Genomic DNA, 22,707 nt, shown 5'->3' with positions numbered 1-22,707 from the left:
AGGCACCTTCCACCATGTGGGCCGTCACACTTTATGGCCAGCTCCAGCAGATGAAGTTTGAGCCGAAAGATACTATTCAGTCTTTTCTTCTTCGTGTTACGCAGGTACAGGACCAGCTTCGGCACATGCAATCTGCTCTTCCCGAGGTGCATCTTGTCGGGACGGTCCTCTACAAGCTCCCCCCGGAGTTTGATGGAGTGGCCAATGCTTTGCGAGCGCAGACATCATCGACTCCTGTCAGTTTTACATATATGACCTCGATGCTGCTTGAGCATGAGGCATCCTTGAGATTACAGGGGCGGCTTCCGGCACATTATGGAGGCGAGGCTTATGTAGCTTCAGTGAGGGGTGACGGGAAGAAGAAGTCGAAGGCCCAGTGTTACCACTGTGGCAAGAAGGGACATTTGCGAAAGGACTGCAAGAAGTTAGCGGCTTCCAGGAAGAAGGAGCAGAAGACGAAGCGGGATGTTGACTCTACCGATGAGTCCTCTCCTTCATCAGACTCCGACTCCGATCCTCCGACCAAGGTGAAGTCCAAGGCGCGGAAGGGATCCTCTTCTTCGGATCGCGGGAAGGGCTTGGTGGCCCCTTCCTCGGCTGCTTTCTAGTGGTAGTGATGAGGTCATCCCTCACGACTCTCTTATGCCAGAGAGGGAGTGTGAGCGGGTGTTCAGATGGGGCAGCCGCGCCTCATCTATACTTTTATACAGGTGCACAGGTTCCAGAGAGGGACGTCCCTGACGCATCGATTTCAGTCTGGCGAAATCAAATCCTGGAGCTGGGATTGACATCCAGGTTCATGCTGAGCTGGTTATCTGACAGAGAGCGGGAGACTTTCGTCTGGAGCTCACATGAGGGGACACTTTGGCGGTCTGGCCAAAGGCAGGGACTCCATGGTCACATATGTTCAGAGGCATTTTTGACAGGATGGTCTTGTATGCTACTACGAGACATTGGTGATGGACACAGAGACATGCTATGATCTTCTCTATTTTCAGGTGTTTGGTACGATCGACATCGACATCAGGTTCTCTCCGAGGCACCTTGGTGGTGGCTTGATCACCCACTGCTTGGGTATCCATGGTTCTACTTGGTGGTTCTATGTTGTATAGTTTCTGATCCCTTTTCATTGTACTATTGTATTATATCAAATCACTCATGATCTGAGAGAGGGTGTTAGCAGAGTATTTGTCAGCTCATGTGTGAGTCTGAGCTTGATCTGGGCTGGGCATTTTTTATTAGGTATTTTAGGTATTTTTCTAGTGTGGCATTTTATGCCAGTGGAGCATTTTATGCACCAGTCGGCCAGCTTTAATGCTGTCCGACCAGCATTATTGCTCCCCACTTTTTCAGCCTATTTATACTCAGTGGCTCCTCCTCAGTCAGTCACTTTATCTTCACCATCTGCAGACTCTATGGAGAGAGGAGCCAGTGCCAGTGCCCACGCAGCCAGTGACTCACTGTTGTATGCGACTGTCTCGTGTTCAGATATATGGATTCCATTTCCCGTGCATACATCTGAGTTCTCATCTGTATCGTGTTATTTTCTTTTCTCTTTTTGTCTTGTGTTTCAGCAGTTTATTTCAGCACATGTTTATGCTTCCATCGCTGCTCCACTTCTGACAAACCGGCGCCACCTGACTCAATCGCCTGCCGTCACCAATCCACCACCACTGTTTCCTGCACCCCTGGCCCGTTCTTGCCCTCTACGCTCTGGTCCAACAGTTTGAGCCTACCTGACAGCCAAGATCAGGGTAAAATGAAATTTTTTTATCAATTTTTAATTTCAAATCTTATTCGCAAGAAAAGGCTTGTGCCTAGGCAGCATTTCTCTACTTTTGCAAGTGTCTGGGACACATTTCACACAGAGATTTGTAAAATTTTAGGGCTTTTATTGTGAGTTCAAAGATTGGCAAATGTACTACAGCTTCAATTTGAAATAGACTGTTCTTTACCATTTTGGGGCAAGAAATTTGGGGCTTTTGCTTCTACAGTGTTGCTGAGCATTAAATGCACCTTGGACTGCGTGCATTACGACCAACTTTGACAGAGTGAACTTCAGTTTGTGAATTGCAACAACCTGTTTGCTGTAATTTCTTGAGCCAATTTGGTCCCCATGGAGCTGAAAATTGTCTGCCAAAACTGACTCATGATTTGGTATCCCGATCATATACTATGACGTGGAGTAAGCCATGCAACTTAAATACATGCTCCATACACTGAGTGGCAACTTGAGATGCTATAAACTGAGATTTTCTAAGGATGAAATGGGCTGCTTTAGTGAGTCGGTCAACTACTACATAGATGCTATCCCAACCCTTCTTAGTTATAGGTAAACTAGTGATGATGAAATCCAAGCACTTGGAAATGGTTTACTCTATGCAAAAATTCAGACATTACTTGCTAGCTAATCAAGTGATCTTTTATGTAGACCACTAGGCTCTCTTGTTCTTAATCAATAAACCTCAGCTAATAGGCAAATTGACTAGATGGATGTTGTTGTTACAAGAGTTTCATTTCAAGGTCATTCACACTCCAAGGAAAGAACATGCAATTGGCTAATTATCTCAGTAGATTGGAGAATGATGATGTAGAAGCAGGAGTTCTTGATCAGCCAGCTTGGGCATTGCTCTTTTGCTTCTTTTTGGCATTGGTTATCATGGCAAATCGAGGTGCTGTATTCACCTATGTATCCAAGGAGGACAGGCTGGATGGTAACAACTATTCACTTTGGTCCTTCATGATGAAGAATATGCTGATTGCGAAGAATCTTTGGGGTAACCCGAGAAGAAGTTAGGCCCGGAGTTGTGGCTCCTGCTACTCCTCCTACAAGAGGAGGTGGACAATGGGCACCTCAGCTTGTTCAGCCTACTCCACTTCAGCCACTTTCCCAAAGATCAACAGCTCAAAAGACATGGGATACACGGGATGCACAAGCTTTGTCGTTGATTGCATTGGCAGTTCAGCGGCCTATCATTCCTCACATTCGGTCTACAACTTCTTCACGAGAAGCCTGGCTGACTTTGGAGCAAATGTTTGCTGGTAAGAATGAGACCCGCATCTTTCTTAAAGGAAGAGCTTGAGACACTGAAGATGGATGAGGGTGATTCTATGCAGGATAACTTGAACAAAATTCAAGACTTGCATGCGCAGCTTATGAATGTCGATGAGTACTACTCAAATGCATAGCTAATATCTACTACATTGAACTCATTACCACCCTCATACTTGGCCTTTCATAAGGCCTTAAACCTCACCATGAGGATTTCCCCACAGTCGATTACTTTTCTTCAGCTAGTCAGTTTGCTCTTAGAGAAGGAGCAAACAAGAAGAAACAGTAGTGTGGATGTCATAGCCTCTGAGCACGCTTTTATGGCACGACAAAAGGGCAAGGGCAGCCAAGCAAAGGATGCTCCGCAGAGCTTTGGAAATTCAAGCACTTTACAAGGTAATAAGAAACAAGGGGACAAGCATGCCAAGAAGGGCAAAAAGGAATGTATATTTCCGATGCTCCTTCCAGTGCTACTAAGTCAACGTCCTTTGTTGCAGACAGTGACTATTGTTTTTAAACATGCAGTTACGACTATTCTTGGGCTGATGGAGCATTTAGCTCTACTAAGGATGCAGGCACTTGGTTTTTTGACAGCAGTGCTTCTAGGCACATCACATCTCAAAGAGATTTATTTGCTTCTGTTGGTGCAACTCCAGTTGGCAAGTCTGTACAGTGTCCCAACAATGCATCATACCCTGTTAGAGATATTGGGGAGATTGTGCTCACAGCCATTGATAGCTCTATTCTCTGCCTACAGAATGCTTTGTTTGTGCAAGATATAAAGAAGAATTTGCTATCTATTTCTTCTTTGGCACGATGTGGATTGCAGGTCACCTTTGATGATGACAAATGCATGGTGCGAGATAAGGAACACGTGAATTTGGTCTTGACTTGCAGTCTATGTCATGGGTTATAAGAGTTGGATGCTCTTTCAATTGACCAATCAACATACTTAGCATCCACTCTTACTCTTGCTATGTTACAGGCAGAGTTATGGCATGCTCGCATGGGGCACATGAACTATGGTAGCTTGATGCTATTACAACGTACACAGATGCTAGATGGATTATCTCTTTTGGAGAGACCTCCCGGGCACTTATGCAAGGGATGTATTTTGGGGAAAATGCATCGGTTTTCATTTCCCCGTGATGCTGCTTTTAGAGCCACAGCCAGGTTACAGTTAGAGCACTCAAATGTATGTGGCCCTATGCAGACAAAGTCATTGGGTGGATGTTACTATTTTGTGACTTTTATTGATAACTTTACTTGCTTCTGCTGGGTCTATTCTTTAGTGAAAAAGTGAGAAGTGTATAATGCATTTTTGGCTTTTGTAGCACTTGTTGAGAACCAATCTGACTGTAAAGTAAAGACTCTCTGTTCGGACCGAGAGGGGGAATATATGTCCTCTATGCTGAATTCTTTTTTGAAGCAGAAGGGCATTATTCATCAATTCGCTACTGCCTTTACTCCACAATAGAATGGGGTTGCTGAGAGGAAGAATTAGTCACTCATGGAGATGGCCAAATGTATGCTGAAAGCAAAGAGCTTGCCTCACAGTTTTTGAATGGAGGCTGTTATGTGTGATTGCCATGTTTTGAACAGATGCCCCATCAAAGCATTAAAGAATGTCATGCCTTTTGAGGCTTGGAACAGCGAAAAACCTTCTATAGGGCACTTTCATACCTTTGGGTGTCTTGTATATGCACACATTCCCAAGGTACTTAAAAAAAAGATGGATAACAAGACTGTCAAATGCATTTTTATGGGATACAGCAATGAGAGCAAAGGATACAGACTATATGATCCTGTCTCTGAAAAGCTATTTGTCAATAGGGATGTACTTTTCAATGAAAAATCAAAATTATCCATTGCTAGTTTTGACACATATCAAGCTGCCCGTGATGTATTTGAGGAGCTGCTGCCCATTTCATTTGGTGATTCAGCTAGAGTTTCAACAAGTGAACTTAATGTTCAGCCAGCTGCTCCATTGGAAAATGCAGAAAATCAGCCATTGGCTGATTTGAATATTCAGCAAAGTGCTGAATCTGAAATTCAGCAAGAGCGTATGCACAATCAGGAGGCAAGACAAATGCCTAGATGGTATTTACAAACTATGAAAGATAGTCATTTGGATGCTCCCATGGCTGGTCGTACTAGAAGGCAAGCTCGTATGCATGATACTGCACATACCATGGAGTTTGTTATGGTAGCAAGTACAGTTGATGATGAGGAGCCTGAATGTTTTGAGGATGCACAACATAGTGTGCATTGGATAGCAGCAATGCAAGCTGAGTTTGATTCTATCATTAAGAATCAAACATGGGATTTAGTGTCTTTGCCTATTGGGAAAAAAGCCATTGGAACAAAATGGGTCTACAAGCTGAAAAGGAATGCAAATGGATCCATTGACATATATAAGGCAAGGCTTGTAGCCAAGGGCTATGCACAGAAGAAAGGCATTGACTATGAGGAGACAATTGCTCCTACCTCCCGCATAGCTACCATCAAGTCTATGGTTGCTTTGGTTGCCCATTGAAGATGGATTGTGCATCAATTAGATATTAAAACTGCATTTTTACATGGAGAACTTCATGATGAAGTTTATGTACAACAGCCCATTGGTTTTGCAGTTGAGGGATCCGAACACTTGGTTTGCAAGCTAAAAAAGGCTTTATATGGCTTGAAACAAGCTCTTAGAGCTTGGTATGCAAAGATTGATGCCCTTTTACTCACCCGAGGGTTTATAAACAGCTCATCACAGTCTACCCTTTACGTATGTAAAGAGAGGGGATCCATGCTGATCATTTGTCTATATGTTGATGACCTTTTGCTTACAAGGACACATACTAATCAGATTTCAGCATTTAAACAAAATTTGCAGCAAACTTTTGAGATGTCAGACTTGGGGTCTTTGCATTATTACTTGGGCATACAGTTCATACATGATGCTAGAGGTATCAGTTATCACAATCAAGATACATTGGTAAACTCCTTGAGAGGTTTGGCTTACAGGATTGCAAGCCAATCTAGACACCAATGGAACCTGGACGGAAGCTGTCATTGCATGATGATAGTGATTTGTTTGATATACACACATATGCTCCAATAGTTGGATGCCTTATCTATGTACGCAACACTAGGTCGGACATACAGTTTGCAGTTTCAGCCCTGAGCAGATATATGCATCAGCCACGCATGTCACATTGGCAAGCTATCAAGTGTGTTTTCCATCACTTGCAGGGTACTAGATCTCTTGGATTGCTTTATGCCAAGGGGGGACCACTACACTTACATGCTTACAGTGATTCTGATTGGGCTAGTGATTATGATTCACGTCACTCTACTAGTGGCAATTGTTTCTTTCGAGGCTCATCTTGCATATCTTAGCTTAGCAAAAAACAGTCCACAGTTGCTACATCATCATGTGAAGCTGAATACAAGGCAGCTTTCACTACCACAGTTGAATGTGTATGGCTTAGATGCTTGCTACATGATCTGGATGTATCTATCACAGAACCTACTCCTTTGTTCACTAACAGCCAGAGTGCCATTGCAGTGGCACAAAACCCAGTGTTTCATACACGCACGAAACGCATTGAGATACATTATCACTTTATCAGAGAGAGGCTACATGCAAGAGATATCAACCTTCTCTATTTCCCTACCACCAGTAATGTGGTAGACATCTTCATCAAAGCTCTTCCTCGTGACAAATTTGAAATATTTCGCAATGCTTTAAATTTGATCTCCTTTGGTGGAGGATGACCCTTGTATCTTAATCACTCTTTACTCCAAGGGGGTTTGTTGGGTTTCACTTACACCTACGCTCATAGAGGAGTGTCAAAGTTCAGTAGGACACTGGGGTTTTTACTCTCCGTATGAGAGTTTTTTTCCCCCAAATTCATTCTCTTTATTTTATGTGCCTTTGTTACACATTTATAGGTACTTATCATGTTGCACACACTTTCGGGTGTGAATACCCTCTTACAACCCTAAGGTTTAAGGGTTCTACCTTGTACACTCTTTCAGTCTATTAAATTGGGTGTCGTGCTTCACTCTCCACACTATCTACTGCACTCTCAGCTGAGCTTCAATCCTCTCACAGTTTCTTCCCATGCCAAGCTTCAAATAGGGCGATCGTCTTTAGTGCCTTAGTGGGTGCACCATTCAACACATGATTTGCACATTGAAGGCCTTCTAACCAAAATTTGAGGTAGCCCCTTGCTTTTGAGCATACAACAAGTCATCTCCATAAGAATGCGATTCTTCCTTTCAGCAATACCATTCTGCTGAGGAGTCATTCTAACAGTGGCTTGATGCGTAATGCCATGATCAAGCAAATACGTCTCAAAAGCACAAGATATGTACTGCCCCCCATCTATTCATGTGAAGTGTCTACACTTTCAAGCCAGTTTCAACCTCAAGCTTTGCAACAAGATGTTTAAAATGCATAAACGCATCAGATTTTGCTTTCAGTCCATACACCCATGTATACCGAGAGTAGTCATCAATAAATGTACCAAAGTAAAGATGACAACTAAGTACATATGTCCTCATGGGACCACAAATATCAAAGTGAATGAACTGCAATTTCTGGACAACACGCACTACACCATCCTTTTTGAAGAAAAATCTATGCATCTTGCCCGAAATACATCCCTCGCATACATGAGGAAGTGGAGTCTCCACTGGAGGCAATGCATCTACCATATGACACCTATGAAGGGTCATCAAACTCCCAAAACTCATATGTCAATAGCGGGCATGCCATAGATCCCCATTTTGCATAGTGGGCGATAGAGTAGTGGTTGCCAAAGCATCATGAAACCGTATATCATAGGTAAAAACCAAAAACAAACCCTTATACAAGATCCTAGATAGCTTGGGTGCATAATCCATCTTTCTGTCTCTAACAATGCATTTGTCATCCTCAAAGATGACCTAAAAGCCACGCTTGTTAAAAGCAGAGATAGACAACAAGTTCTTTGTAATGCCGGGCACAAACAAGACATCTAGAGGCATGAAGTCAAAACCATATGCAGCAGTAATAGTGATTGTCCCAATGCTACAAACATCATAACTGTTGTTGTTCGCACATGTAACACACTTCCTAACAAGGGCTGAATACAAAGAGGAAAATGAACACCTCCTAGAAGTGATGTGCTTTGAAGCTCCACTGTCAAAATACCATGTTTGCTACATTTCAACAGCATTAAATATTGAATCGGCCATTGAAGAATCATAATTACAAGTCAGAAATGCATAGTCCTCCTCCACGAAGTTGGCTAAAGCATCACCATCAATAGATTTGATGGTGGCTGATGTCTCTTGGACAGCCAAACCAAAGTCATTTGTCTTCTCTTTGGCTAATCTCTTACGGCATTCACCAATATAGTGGCCTAGCTTCTTGCAATAGTGACATTTCCCCTTCGTTTTAGAATTTTCTATGTCTTGGACAGCCTTATTTGATGGCTATCCAAATCACCTTTTTGCTGAAGTTTTGCATTTTGCTTGACTTTTCCTTTGCCTTCGAACTTGGAAAGCATAGCCACATCTCCTAGACACAATGCAACATTCTTCCGAGTTTGTTCCTCTTGCAACAAGAGTCTTTTCAACTCCACAAATCTAAAGGGCTCCTGCCCCCCCTCAAAGACAACATCAAAGAGGTGTGGAAACCAAGACACTTAGTGCCTCATTTTGCACACGTGTGGCATTACAATGTGATCACCTAGATCATTGTACTCTCTCTCTCTCATTAATTCATTACTTTTTATTCATGATTGAGTATTGTTGTACATCAATTAGTTCTTCCATTCTCATTTATTTTCCATTAAATTAATCGCACAATCACTTCGCCTAGGCCGACAATAATCACTCTACACCTGAGCCAACATCTAAGATGCACTCCACCCTGCATGGCCATAGCGCGTAGTTGGAGCCATCCAACTTCTCCTTCTCGAGCAGAGAAGGAAGAGCATGCACACATACAAAGGCTCGAGGGTGCTAGGATAGCAATTCAAGGGTCCTCAATGCCTAGAGAGCAGAAACTTGAAGAGATGGTGGCTGGGAAGGAGGCTGGTCCACACCATTGTCCATGCCACAATTCTCATAGTCGTCACGATGATCCTCTCAATTTGCATAATTGTGACAATCTTCGCATCAATCCTCTCAATCTTGGCTGTTGTAATGCCACTCTTCACAATTCCACTCATCACTTCTAGAGTCCTCATGGTTTCCATCATATTGATGTTCCAACCACTCTTGCCAATCGTATAGGTTATCCATGGATGTACTTCACAAAACCTACCAAAAAAATAAAGGAAAAAGAAAAGTTGGGGCTCTACAAGGTTGAGGGCCCTACTATAATGGCTAAGAAAAGAAGGTGATATGTTGTAGTAGGGTCTTCAGAGCTAGAGAATGTGACACATCATTTCAATGAAGCCTCCACTTTCTAGCAGCTCCAATTCCCCTCATTTGGCAATGATACCATGTTAGAGTGCACAATCAAAGCAGATCATGAACAAGGAAAGAGAAGGGAACAGAGAAACAAGGTGAACACAAAGAAGGAACAAATCTGCACTGAACTCAAGTTGAATACAAGGCTAGTACAATCAGCCCCTGCACACTACAGGACTGCATTAGTGAGGAAGTTGGGATGTGGCAGAGTGAAGAGAATGCATACGATGAGAGAGAGAGAGAGAATGGAGACAACAGATCCGATGATAGTAAAGCCTGAAAATCAAGGCAGCCATAAATAGACAAAATCCTAAACTGGCCGACCTCCTGCCCAACAAAAATAAATTGCTGAAACATTCTGACCCCCAGCAATAAATGCTGAAAGCACCCCAGCTGCCACATGGTGAGCAGATAATGCACCTCAAATCTGGCCAGGATAGTGTGTTAAGCAAGTGTGGGTAATGCACCTCCAACAAATAGACTCGAAATGAGCAATGTGAACAAACTCAAATTGTCATCAAAATGAGAAATGAATTTAATGATTTAATTTAAATTACCAATAATTTTAATTAGAATGAATTTTAATCATGGTACCCCTAGGTCTTGGCATGGTGCCCATCGCACCAGAAGTAAAGGATTTAAGATTGGGCAAGCAGTGGACAAGTGTACCGGCTACATGGTATCAAGGCATAGCAAAAGAAACAAAGTGCAACATGAAACTTCCATTAAATTGGAACATTTGCACCTTACTTAAGTTGTAAAGAGCACTGAAGTTTTGTCGGTGAGCAGCTCGCCATGCTCTGTCCTGATTTTTCTGCAAAAAAAAGGGGGGGCCCTATTGTCCACATCCGTATTTTTGGGAGCTTGATCTCTTACAAGGCATAGTTAAGCTCCACCCCAGCCCCATTGCCCAAGCTCTGGCAACACGCCACTATGCCCCACTCCAACTATGCTACAATTCCAACAACACTCTGCTACACCTTGCTCCACCTCAAGGTATGCCCCCACCGGCCATGCTCTGTCCTGATTTTTCTGCAAAAAACCCCCCCATTGTCCACGCACCACTTAAGAGCGCGCAGCCAGTGAGACAGTGGGAAGAGACAACGGAAGAGAGAAACAGATACACACTGAATAGATGAGGCAGCAAGAGTATACAGAAGTCAGAAGTATATTGCTGAGAGAGTAAGGGTGCTTACAAGAGGTTGGATTGGAAGTGTTAAGTGCTGGCAAGCGTTATGTTAGCCAAGGCAAGTCCTCAGTATTTATAGACAAAGCAGCCAAAGGGTACAAGAGACCCCAATAATGGATGTTAGTGGAGAGAGCATCAAATCTCCTTTCGGAAGGCTTAGTGGGCATCTTTGTACAGTGTAAAATGATAGGCATCATCTACAATGTTGAGTGCCCAATTTCATTTGGGGCCTTTTTGGTCAAATAGCCTTAGACATGCTATGAATCCATGCAGACAGTGAAAGGCACGAATTCAATGAAGATTCAGAAGGCTTTGATTGCCTTGTTAATGGCTAGAATCTCCCGCTGATAGGATGGGTAATTTTGTTGTGTAGGATTGAATATACCTGAAGCATAATGGCAAATTTTCAATTGATTATCTATTTGGATTTTCTCTTCTTCGCACAGAAGTGCACCCCATCCCGTATCTCAAGCATTTGTGAAAAGGACATGAGGTAATCCTATAGGAAGATGCAATGGAGGCAGATGTTGGATCAGATTTTTGATTTGTTGCAAGGCTAGAGTATGCATAGGCTTCGAATTAAAATGTCCTTTTTGGAGAAGAGGGTAAAGATCTGTGTATAAGAGACTCTATATTGACAACATATGCAGAAACAATAGTATGCTTGATTAATAGAAACATGCATTGTCATTTCGTATGTTGTGCTAGATCTTAACTACATGCAATCAAGGTTGCTTGCAATGTTTCAAAGGGGGCGGGGGGAGAGGGGGGAGTATATGAGAGTGAGAAATGAACTTAATGATTCAACTAAACTTCATCAAGATTTTTAATTTAAATGAATTTTAATTTGATACCCCTAGTTCGTGGCATGGTGACTATTTCACCGATAGTTAAAGATTTGACACCAAACATGCAATGGACAAGTGCATATGCTACATACTACTTTCATTTATGGAGGATATTTGATTTTCCATCTATCATTAATGGACTTTTTCTTAAAGATAATACCCTTAAATAGGGCTATCCAAAAGAAGAGATCCATCCCTCCATACTCTTGGCAGGTCCTTGGGTAGCCAATATGCACCCATTGACCAATGCCCTTAAATAGGGCTATCCAAAAGAAGATATCCATCCCTCCATACTCTTGGTAGGTCCTTGGGCAGCCAGTATGCACAAATTGACCAATGCCCTGGCTGCTCTGGGGTGGGACCTTTCAGCTATAAAAAGAGGGTGGAGATGTGACTTATACATGACCACAAGCATCATCCTTTTTCGGCATGAGAGGTGGTGTTGAGCCATTAACATTAGGGTTCACACTCGAACATAATTATGGTGCATCAACCTCTAATTTAGTTGCAGAAGTACCAAAAAATAGATTTAACTAATAGAAAATCATGGTGTTGGAACTCCAAAAGTGTTTGTCCAACTTAGACTGAGGCTCACAAGCAAGTGATGACTATACATGACTTACGTGACTGCTAATAAATAGGTAGGTAAGTAGGTCAAGAGAGTGGTTTGATGGGTAGATAGATGGGTAGGGTGGAGATGGGCAAGAAGCAAGCCACCTTGCAAATAGCACATACCTATAAATCACCTCAAGGAGCTTAATTTAAAGCCTTCTCAAGTAGGATCTTTTATATTTAAAAGGTTACCAAAATAAATATCAAAATCCATATTAATCCTCAAAACATAATCAAAACTATTTATCAGAAACATCAAATGAAGATGCTACCTGTGTCTCATCAACTACGTGTCCATTGGATGGCCCAAGTGCAAAAAAACTTGAAATGTACACAAATTTCTCAATTGAGGGTGTTTTTTGAACTGCATCAATGACATTTCTTAAGCCAATCACATTCACCTGCACAATAAGATATTTATTATTTGAATTTTCTTTTACTAAAATATGGAATACTTTGGGAGATTGGGTAGTGGAAAATTATAATCAAAGGTGATTAATATATGTCACATGAGCATTGAAATTTTTCTTGCCAATCATCTTGCAATATGAAAAGAATTAGGATGTTATAATAAATGTGATTTAGAGCATTGAAGACTTTATTGGCCAATCATCTTTCAACATGAAAAAAAAATAAACGCATTACCTTGGTGGCATAAGAAACATGCATATGTTTTTGTGCGTGAAATAATCTTGCTAAGCAAGGCTTTTCATTGTATGCTTCTTCCATATTCATCTCACAAAAGAGTATGCTTGCGATCTCACCTTTGATGTTTGGACATTAGTCAATTCATCTATTTCCCACGGTCACCTACTAAAGTTACAATGAGCTTGTATGTCACACATGTCCTCTTTGGGTGGAAGTTTAAGACTTCCCTAATTATCTTGAAAAACATCTTCCTGCCATTGTAGATTCGCTTAGCAAGTCGATTCCTCTTTCAATATTGTAGCCTGCAAAAAACTAAAAAATGTTTTCTATGCTTTGGGAAACATGCAAAAGGACACTATTCCCTCCATGGCCATAGACATTCCAGGTGTTTAAGGGGCTGGTGAAAGATAGTATAAGCTTAAATGGGAATTCCTAAAAGAGCATGTTATGCTTATCACAAATTTGGACACATGTCCAATTGGTGTCCTATTGTGCTACATTCTCCTCCTACTATAGTGGCACAACCAAGCCTGGTGTTCAGCCTCGACCTCAAATGTTCAAACTGAATTCAGAAAAGGGAAAGGGCAAGACAGATTCTTCAATGCCTAGCCTTGATGATTATCCAAGGAAATAAGTAAGTGACAAGCAAAAGGAGAATGCAAAGGGACGGTAAGCTCCTTTTATAACTTGATCTGTGATCTCCTTGTATAAACTCTTTCAATGTATATATTTCTATGAATGCTTTTGATTAAATGTGTCATGTACAATGTTAGAGATCTATCTGATCTTGGTCAATGAAGATCAATTAGGATTACAACACTGTCAATAGGCCATGTTTATTTGCAAGAGCAAACAAAATTTTGGACGCTAATATGGCTACTTTGATGGTTATCATATTTTTTGTACAAGTGACTAATCATTTTCAAGAGAGACACTTTTGATAACTATATTGAAACCGATCTTGCCTTACAATGATCCAAATGGTAGATGCTTCGTGCTGCAAATTTGCATTTTTGGGAAAATGTATAAACTTGCAGCTGTTTATGCACCACAAGCTTCAAGCCCAAGAGGAAATATTTGGGCTGAAATGGTTGCTTACCCTTGACTTTATGATTATTTTGTTTTTAGAGATTTTAACCATATTCTTTTGTATATTCATAACTCCAAGTCACACTCATATGTTAGCTTCTAAAGGAGTTAGACTACTCCCATCTATGCAAGATTTTGATGCTTGGGATCCACGGAAATCAACGTATGCAAACCTGTGTGATTATACATATTATCACAATTCTCGCAACAGTTTATCGGGCTTAATTGGATAGATGGTATTTGTTTGATGCTACACAACATGATGCTTTTTTATAAGCTTTGGATCAATCATGCCATTGATTTGTCTAATCATGTGCCATTTGTTAGCCTGTCACTTTTAGTGTTGTCAATCTGTGATCTCTTGGTTGTAAGCTCCTAACAGAATCTGATGGAGACATGGGAGCTTCGGCATTTTAGCATGCATTTCTCCTTTTTTAGGCCCTGTTTCTATGTCTCTCTATCTGTTTACCCCTCCAATCAGTCACACATTGTCCAACATGCCATGACACTATTTGTGGGGTTTTTTTTCTGCAATCGGACTGCATTTATTGCAGTCGTATGACCTATTATGGCTGTGGCCCTATTTTCTCGTTGGTCAGATTTAGGGGATTTCAACTATTTATAGCTAGTCCCCCCACACTTTGGCCATCATCTTCTGCAGGCTGCTCCTCTGACTTTGGGCATACTCCTCCATCTCCGGTGATGCTAGTGCCATCATCATTTTCAGCCACATCGGGTTCCCTCACTGACACCTCTAGCTGCATGTGGGGACTGATCAATCCTTCTATTTGTATTCAGCAATTATTTCAGTCAGTGCAGATTCCTTTCTTCCTTCATCTTCCAATTGTCTTCCTTTTTTTATGCTTAAGCTCCTCCATCCATTGCGCACTCTCACACCATTATGGCTAGGTCTTTCTTTTGGAATGAGTAGTATGGATGATTCTTTGTTCTTCAATAGAAGACCTTGGTTATTAAATAATTGCTATCTCCCAAATGAACCTTTCAACATGAATTTTGTCATGTGAAACATTCTTTGCCTACAAATGTTTGATGATGTTGATTGGCAAAAGTTTGCTTCATTCTATGCAAAATGTCACCATGACTAAGACAACATGGGATTGACCAAGCAACATGTTCAAGAGACCAAATCAATTTTTGGAAGTTTGCATTAGTCAAGTAACCATCAACCTCTTTCCTCTTTGGAATTAAATGAAATAGCTATGGCAAACAAGTAGTTGGCTAATAACACTAATTAGAAACTTATGAAATGGCAGCTTAGAGCTAGATGTAAACTATAGAGGATAAGGGATGTTCTTCACATGGTTTCTTTAAGGGACTACAATATTCAAGATAGCAAGACTATTAACAGGGCTATTGTCACAAGAATGTGAATTTACTCCTAGAGGTTTGGCAACACAAGACCATGCATAGGGGCAATGTCAAATGTGGGAGAATGTGCATGCAACAAGCTGCCACTTAGACAATGTCCCACATAGGAAAATCATTCACTTGCCCAGCATCCTTTTACAAAGATGATGATGATCATGCAATGCAAAGGATAGATACAACAGGGAAGGGAGGTTGATATCAAAGACAATACCTAAAACCTATAAATTACAATCAAAGATAGAAGTGCCCTCTCAACCATGGATGTTGTTACCAGAATAAGAAATGAACTTATAAACTTAATAATTTGATTAAACTTCACAAAGATTTTTAATTAAAATGAACTTTAATTCTGGTACCCCTAGCTCTTGGCATAGTGACCATTGCACCAACAATGAAAGATTTGACACTAGGGCATGCGATGGACAAGTGTGTGAACCATGTGGTACATAGCTAGGGCTAAAGGAATAAGATGCAACATAAGACTTTCATTAAATTAAAAAGTTTAACCTTAGAATTGAGTTACATTGAAAGTCTCGCCCAATAAGCAACTCATTTAGGACACTTAAGAAGTTATTAAGCAAGCCCTAAGCTAAAATTTTGCCCAGTGAGCAGTGTTGGGTATCTCACACGCCTTACTTACGCCTACGCTCATATGGGAGTGTGCGGGTGATCACTAGGACACTGGGGCACTTTTTACTCTCGGTAGGAGAGGTTTTTTCCCCCAGATTATGTGTACTATTTTGTATGTGCTTGTGGTGCACACTTACGGGCACTTACTGTGTTCGGGTGTGAACAGCCCCTTATAACCCTAAGGTATAAGGGTTATCGTTTGTACTTTCAGCAAACACTCTATTCAGTACTATTGCATTGGGTATCGTGCTCAACTCTGTCTCTCACTCTCACACTGTCTACTGCACTTCAGCTGCACCTCGATCCTCTCCCATCTGACATTTGGTATCAGAGCTCAGCTCAGAGCAGTCTTCAGTCTGCAGTCTGCAGCCCCCGCCAGTTCTGCCCCAGCCGCCTGTTCCTGCCCAGTCCTGCCTGCGCCTGTCAGTCCGTCAGCGCGCAGCACCAGACGACTCCTCTGCCCAGCGTGCAGCTCCAACAATCAGCGCGCAGCACCGCCCTGCCCAGCGCGCCACCTGTACCTGCGTGCTGCCACCTCTGCCCAGCGTGTCCTCTGCCCTGTGTCTGCCCAGCGTGCCCCTTCGCCTGTCAGTCTGCCTGCGCAGCCTCCCTGCGCTGAGCTAGCCTGTGCCGTCAGCTCCAGCTGCCAGCGCGCCACCTGTCTCCACCAGCCAGTCCTGGGTGCCGCCTCCTCTGCCCAGCGCGCGCCCAGTCCTGCCTGCGCGTGTCACTGGACCTGCACGCCTGTACCTGTGCGTCAGTCCGACTGTACCCAGCAGTCATTACCTCGGGAATCGTGCCCGTCGTCAACACGCAGAGGTAACATTCTGCACTTTTCTTTTACACAGGAGTTCGTGCAACAGGTTCAGGTTCAGCATTGGGAAACGTGCTGAACAGCAGGTTCAGTTTTCAGCATTGGGAAACGTGCTGTGTCAGTCTGTGACACATTGAATGCACATTTTGGGGCTTTTGTAACAGACATTTGTGACAGAAATTTTGGGCAGAAAATTTTGGGGCTTTTGATGTTTTAGTGCTGCTGAGCACTAATTGCACCTTGGGAAGCGTGCATCAGTGACAGTTTTTTTTTGACAGAATACCCTTTGCACATTAATTGCAGACTTGTGTTTGCTGCAATTTCTGGAAATTTGCAGATTTCCAACCCGTACTGCATTGACATTGCTCTATTGCCTTTTGGGAAATAATGGCAAATCAGGGAGGAGATGTATTCACCTATGTGTCCAAGGAAGACCGATTGGATGGGAACAATTATTCCCTTTGGTCTTTCATGATGAAGAATGTATTAGTGGCCAAAAATTTGTGGGATTATGTCAGTGGAGAGGAAGCACGACCGGGAGTTGTGGCTCCCGCTACTCCTCCTCCAGGAGGACGTGCAAGAGGGCAACCTCAGCCCCCTCCACCTCAGCCCGCTCAGCCACTTCCCCCAAGAACTGCAGCTCAGAAAGCTTGGGATACACGGGATGCACAGGCTATGTCGCTAATTGCATTGGCAGTTCAGCGTTCTATCATTCCTCGTATTCGTTCAGCAGCTTCTTCACAAGAAGCTTGGTTGACATTGGAGCAGATGTTTGCAGGAAAGAATGAGACTCGCATCTCTTTCTTGAAGAAAGAGCTAGAGACTCTAAAGATGAATGAGGGTGATTCTATGCAGGATCATCTCAACAAAATTCAGGACTTGCGAGAGCAACTCATGAATGTGGATGAGTACTACTCAGATGCGCAGCTGATTTCTACGACATTGAATTCACTGCCTCCCTCTTACTTGGCTTTTCATACTGCCTTGAACCTCACTATGAGGATTTCGAAAGAGCCCATCACTTTCATTCAGCTTGTCAGTTTGCTTCTAGAGGAGGAGCAAACTAGACGGAACAGTGGTGTGGATGGTATAGCCTCTGAGCAGGCTTTTATGTCAAGGCAGAAGGGTAAAAACAGCCAAGGGAAAAATGCTTCGCAGAGTTCTGGTAGTAGTAGCACTTCACAGACAAGTCAGAAACAGGGGGGCACGCAAGCCAAGAAAGGAAAATGCCATTACTGCAAGAAGCCTGGCCACTATATCACTGAGTGCAGGAAGCGCATCGCCAAAGAGAAGAAGAAGGAGTCAGGGATGTCCGTTTCTGCAGCTCCTTCCACTGCTAGCGAGTCCGCGTCCTTTGTTGCAGCCAGGGACTATTGTTTTTACACTTGCAGTTATGATGTCTCTTGGGCTGATAGAGCATTTAGCTCTACAGAAGATGCTGACACTTGGTTCTTTGACAGTGGTGCTTCACGGCATATCACATCTCGTAGAGATTTGTTTGCTTCTCTTGGTGCACCTCCCGTTGGGAAGTCTGTTCAGTGTGCTAATAATGCATCATACCCTGTTCGTGGTATTGGGGAGATTCAGCTTACAGCCATTGATGGCTCTATTCTCCGCCTACAGGATGCTTTGTATGTGCCTGGCATTAAGAAGAATCTGCTTTCCATTTCTTCTATGGCACGTTGTGGTTTGCAGGTCACCTTTGATGATGACCGTTGCATGGTCCGTGACAAGGAACACATAACATTGGTCTTGACAGGTTCTCTGTGTCATGGGTTATATGAGTTAGATGCTCTTTCGGTAGATCAGTCTGCATATTTGACATCCACTCTTACTCCTGCTATGTTAGAGGCAGAGTTATGGCATGCTCGTTTGGGGCATGTAAACTATGGCAGCTTGATGCTATTACAGCGTACTCAGATGTTGGATGGATTACCTCTCTTGGAGAGACCTCCTGAGCATTTATGCGAGGGTTGCATTTTGGGGAAAATGCATCGTTTCTCTTTTCCCCGTGATGTTGTTTTTAGAGCAACAGCCAGATTGCAGCTTGTGCATTCGGATGTTTGTGGGCCCATGCAGACACAGTCATTGGGTGGTTGTTACTATTTTGTAACATTTATTGATGACTTTACACGTTTTTGCTGGGTCTACTGCTTGAAAAAAAAGTCAGAAGTGTATGATGCATTTTTGGCTTTCAGTGCACTTGTGGAAACTCAGTCTGGTTGCAAGATTAAGACTCTCCGTTCGGACCGAGGGGGGGAATACATGTCCTCTATGCTGAATTCTTATTTGCAGCAGAAGGGCATTATCCATCAGTACACTACTGCATATACTCCACAGCAGAATGGGGTAGCAGAGAGGAAAAATCGGTCACTCATGGAGATGGCCAGATGTATGCTGAAGGCAAAGAGTTTGCCTCATAGTTTTTGGATGGAAGCCGTCATGTGCGCTTGCCACATTTTGAACAGATGCCCTACCAAGGCCTTGAAAACCGTCACACCTTTTGAGGCTTGGCACAGCCGCAAACCTTCTGTTGGCCACTTCCGTACTTTTGGGTGTCTTGCATATGCCCATATTCCACAGGTACTTCGAAAGAAGTTGGACAACAAGGCTGTAAAATGCATCTTTATGGGATATAGCAGCGAAAGCAAAGGCTACAGACTCTATGATCCCGTGACCAAGAAGGTTTTTGTCAGCAGGGATGTTGTATTTGACGAAAAATCAGAATTATCCTTGGCTGGTTTTGATACATATCAGGCTGCCCGTGATGTCTTTGAAGGGCTACTACCCATCACATTTGGTGATTCAGCTGGTACTTCAGCAAATGAACCTAATGTTCAGCCAGCTGCTCCTATGGAACATGCAGTAAATCAGCACATTGCTGAAACTGAAATTCAGCAGGAACTTGTACACAGTCAGGAAGCAAGACAGGTGCCTAGATGGTACACGCAGACTATGAGAGATAGTCATTTGGAAACACCCTTGGCTGGTCGTACTCGAAGGCAAACTCGACTGCATGATTCAGCACATTCCATGGAGTTTGTTATGGCAGCATGTACTCATGATAATGAGGAGCCTGAATGTTTTGAGGATGCACGACATAGTGTGCATTGGATGGCAGCCATGCAAGCTGAATTGGATTCTATTCATAAGAATCATACTTGGGATTTGGTGTCTTTGCCAGTTGGCAAGCGTGCCATTGGTACGAAATGGGTCTACAAATTGAAAAGGAATGGAGATGGATCCATAGATAAGTACAAGGCACGGCTGGTAGCTAAAGGCTACGCACAGAAAAAGGGCATTGACTATGAGGAGACCTTTGCTCCTACCTCCCGTATGACGACCATTCGGTCTATGATTGCCTTGGCTGCACATTTTGGTTGGAAAGTGCATCAGCTGGATATAAAGACTGCATTCTTACATGGGGAACTTCAGGAAGAAGTGTATGTACAGCAGCCCATTGGTTTTGCAGTTAAAGGCTCAGAAAATTTAGTATGCAAGCTGAAAAAAGCTCTATATGGTTTGAAACAAGCTCCACGAGCTTGGTACGCAAAGATAGATGCTTTCTTGCTTAGTCAGGGGTTTGTAAACAGCCCATCTGAGTCTACCCTTTATGTACATAAAGAGGGGGGATCCATGCTGATTTTGTGTCTATATGTAGATGACCTTTTGCTCACTGGAACACATGCTGATCAGATTTCAGCATTCAAAAATAATTTACGGCAAACTTTTGACATGTCTGACTTGGGTATTTTGCACTATTACTTGGGCATCCAGTTCGTACATGATGCTAGAGGCATTGGATTATGTCAGTCAAGGTACATTGGGCAACTTCTTGAGAAGTTTGGCTTACAGGATTGCAAGCCAGTTTGTACACCCATGGAACCTGGGCTCAAACTGTCATTACACGATGACAGTGATTTGTTTGATATCCATACTTATGCTCCAGCAGTGGGATGTCTCATCTATCTATGCCACACTCGGCCAGACATACAGTTTGCCGTTTCAGTTTTGAGCAGGTACATGCATCAGCCTCGTATGTCGCATTGGCAAGCTGTGAAGCGTGTGTTTCGTTACTTGCAGGGTACTAGAGCTCTTGGATTGCTTTATGCCAAGGGGGGACCACTGCAGTTACATGCTTACAGTGACTCTGATTGGGCTGGTGATTTTGATACTCGTCACTCCACTAGTGGCAATTGTTTCTTTCTTGGCTCGTCATGCATTTCTTGGCTTAGCAAGAAACAATCCACTGTTGCCACGTCGTCATGTGAAGCTGAGTACAAGGCAGCCTTCACTACTGCAGTTGAGTGCGTATGGCTTAGACGCTTACTTGCTGATTTGGATGTATCTGTTACGGAGCCTACTCCTTTATATACTGACAGTCAGAGTGCCATTGCAGTGGCACGGAACCCTGTGTTTCATGCTCGCACGAAACACATAGAGATTCACTACCACTTTGTCAGAGAGAGGCTACATGAAGGTGATATCAGCCTTGTCTACTGTCCTACCACCAGCAATGTGGCAGACATCTTCACCAAAGCTCTTCCACGAGACAAATTTGAAGCATTTCGCGATGCTTTGAATTTGACGCCCTTTGGTGGCGGATGATCCTTGTACACTTGATCACTCTTCACTCCAGGGGGGTTTGTTGGGTATCTCACACGCCTTACTTACGCCTACGCTCATATGGGAGTGTGCGGGTGATCACTAGGACACTGGGGCACTTTTTACTCTCGGTAGGAGAGGTTTTTTCCCCCAGATTATGTGTACTATTTTGTATGTGCTTGTGGTGCACACTTACGGGCACTTACTGTGTTCGGGTGTGAACAGCCCCTTATAACCCTAAGGTATAAGGGTTATCGTTTGTACTTTCAGCAAACACTCTATTCAGTACTATTGCATTGGGTATCGTGCTCAACTCTGTCTCTCACTCTCACACTGTCTACTGCACTTCAGCTGCACCTCGATCCTCTCCCATCTGACAAGCAGCTCACTTACGATTAATGACTAAAACATTAATTAGTCCTTAATCCAAAAGATGATATGATTAAAAAGCGGCTGGTTACTCATTTGGAAAGCTTATCTTGGCTATTTAGGGTGACTTCTCTCTCATTTGGAGGAACCCAAGCTTGGAGACAGCCACTCTTTTCTTTTTTGCTGCAGAAAATTGCAGATTTCAGCTATGAAATGAGCTTACACCATAGATAGAATGTGGACATAAGCCAAATTTTCTCCTCTTCGCATATGGATTCCATTGGGCAACATCCTAACTCCATATACAATGATGTATGATGTTGTTTTATAGCTAGATATTAGAAAAACAGGTTATGACAGCACTATGGGTTGTGATCCTTCCTTCTTCTTTGAGATCTCAAGTCTAGTGTACTTTCTAGGCAATTTTGTCACAAAGAAAGCGGCGTTTTCGTAGTTTCATCGCAAGGATCCAAGAATAGTAGGACTCACCAAGGTTTGACGGCTGGCAATCGGATCACGATGGGTCTGGCCAGCAATAAACTAGGCAAGGCTGGGAGGTGAAAGAATCGCTCGTGCTCATTTCTTCTGACTGCTTTTCCTCTGGCTTTTATGGTCTTCTTCAGAGCCATCTGACATTGGTATCAGAGCCTATGGTTCAACGGACATGACCCGTCATCCGCCAGGTCGTCCGTCATTCGCCAGGTCACCAGTCGATTAAGGTCGCGCGTCACCCGTCATATGTTAGTACTGGCCGAAAAGGGAGACGCCGTGAAAGCGTGACAGGCTGTGAAGGAAAGTGAAAGGCGTGAGACGTGCCATGTCACGTAAGTGTGACACGTTGCGGGCAGAGGAAAGGCGTAAGGCGGAGCATTCGACGGTGGTCAACTGAGGCGAAACGTGATCCGACGGTGGTCAACTGAGGCGAAACGTGATCCAACGGTGGTCAACTGAGGCGAAACGTGAAAAATGCGCCAAAAACGTGAGACAATTTCTGTGCGTGAGGCGA

At 43.1% G+C, this 22,707-nt stretch overlaps 1 protein-coding gene across 4 annotated transcripts in view; it reads right to left on the bottom strand.

Annotated features, from left to right (window-relative positions):
* LOC148016473 (uncharacterized) overlaps positions 1-22,707 on the bottom strand; it is a 112,486-nt gene that overhangs the window by 73,945 nt on the left and 15,834 nt on the right. For 3 of the 4 annotated variants that reach the window (XM_087663676.1, XM_087663677.1, XM_087663675.1), the window contains exon 2: positions 12,430-12,558. The exons of the other annotated variant lie outside the window; for it this stretch is intronic. In XM_087663676.1, the coding sequence (XP_087519802.1) occupies positions 12,430-12,558 (129 nt within the window). The remainder of the gene's footprint in view (positions 1-12,429; positions 12,559-22,707) is intronic. 4 annotated transcript variants of the gene reach the window in all.

This window comes from Lygodium microphyllum, chromosome 23, assembly GCF_053477565.2.
Source record: "Lygodium microphyllum isolate KBCC chromosome 23, Lygodium_microphyllum_v1.1.10, whole genome shotgun sequence".
Taxonomy (NCBI): Eukaryota; Viridiplantae; Streptophyta; class Polypodiopsida; order Schizaeales; family Lygodiaceae; genus Lygodium; species Lygodium microphyllum.
Note: the sequence above shows the minus strand (reverse complement) of the source record. Positions and strands in the feature narration are given on the sequence as shown.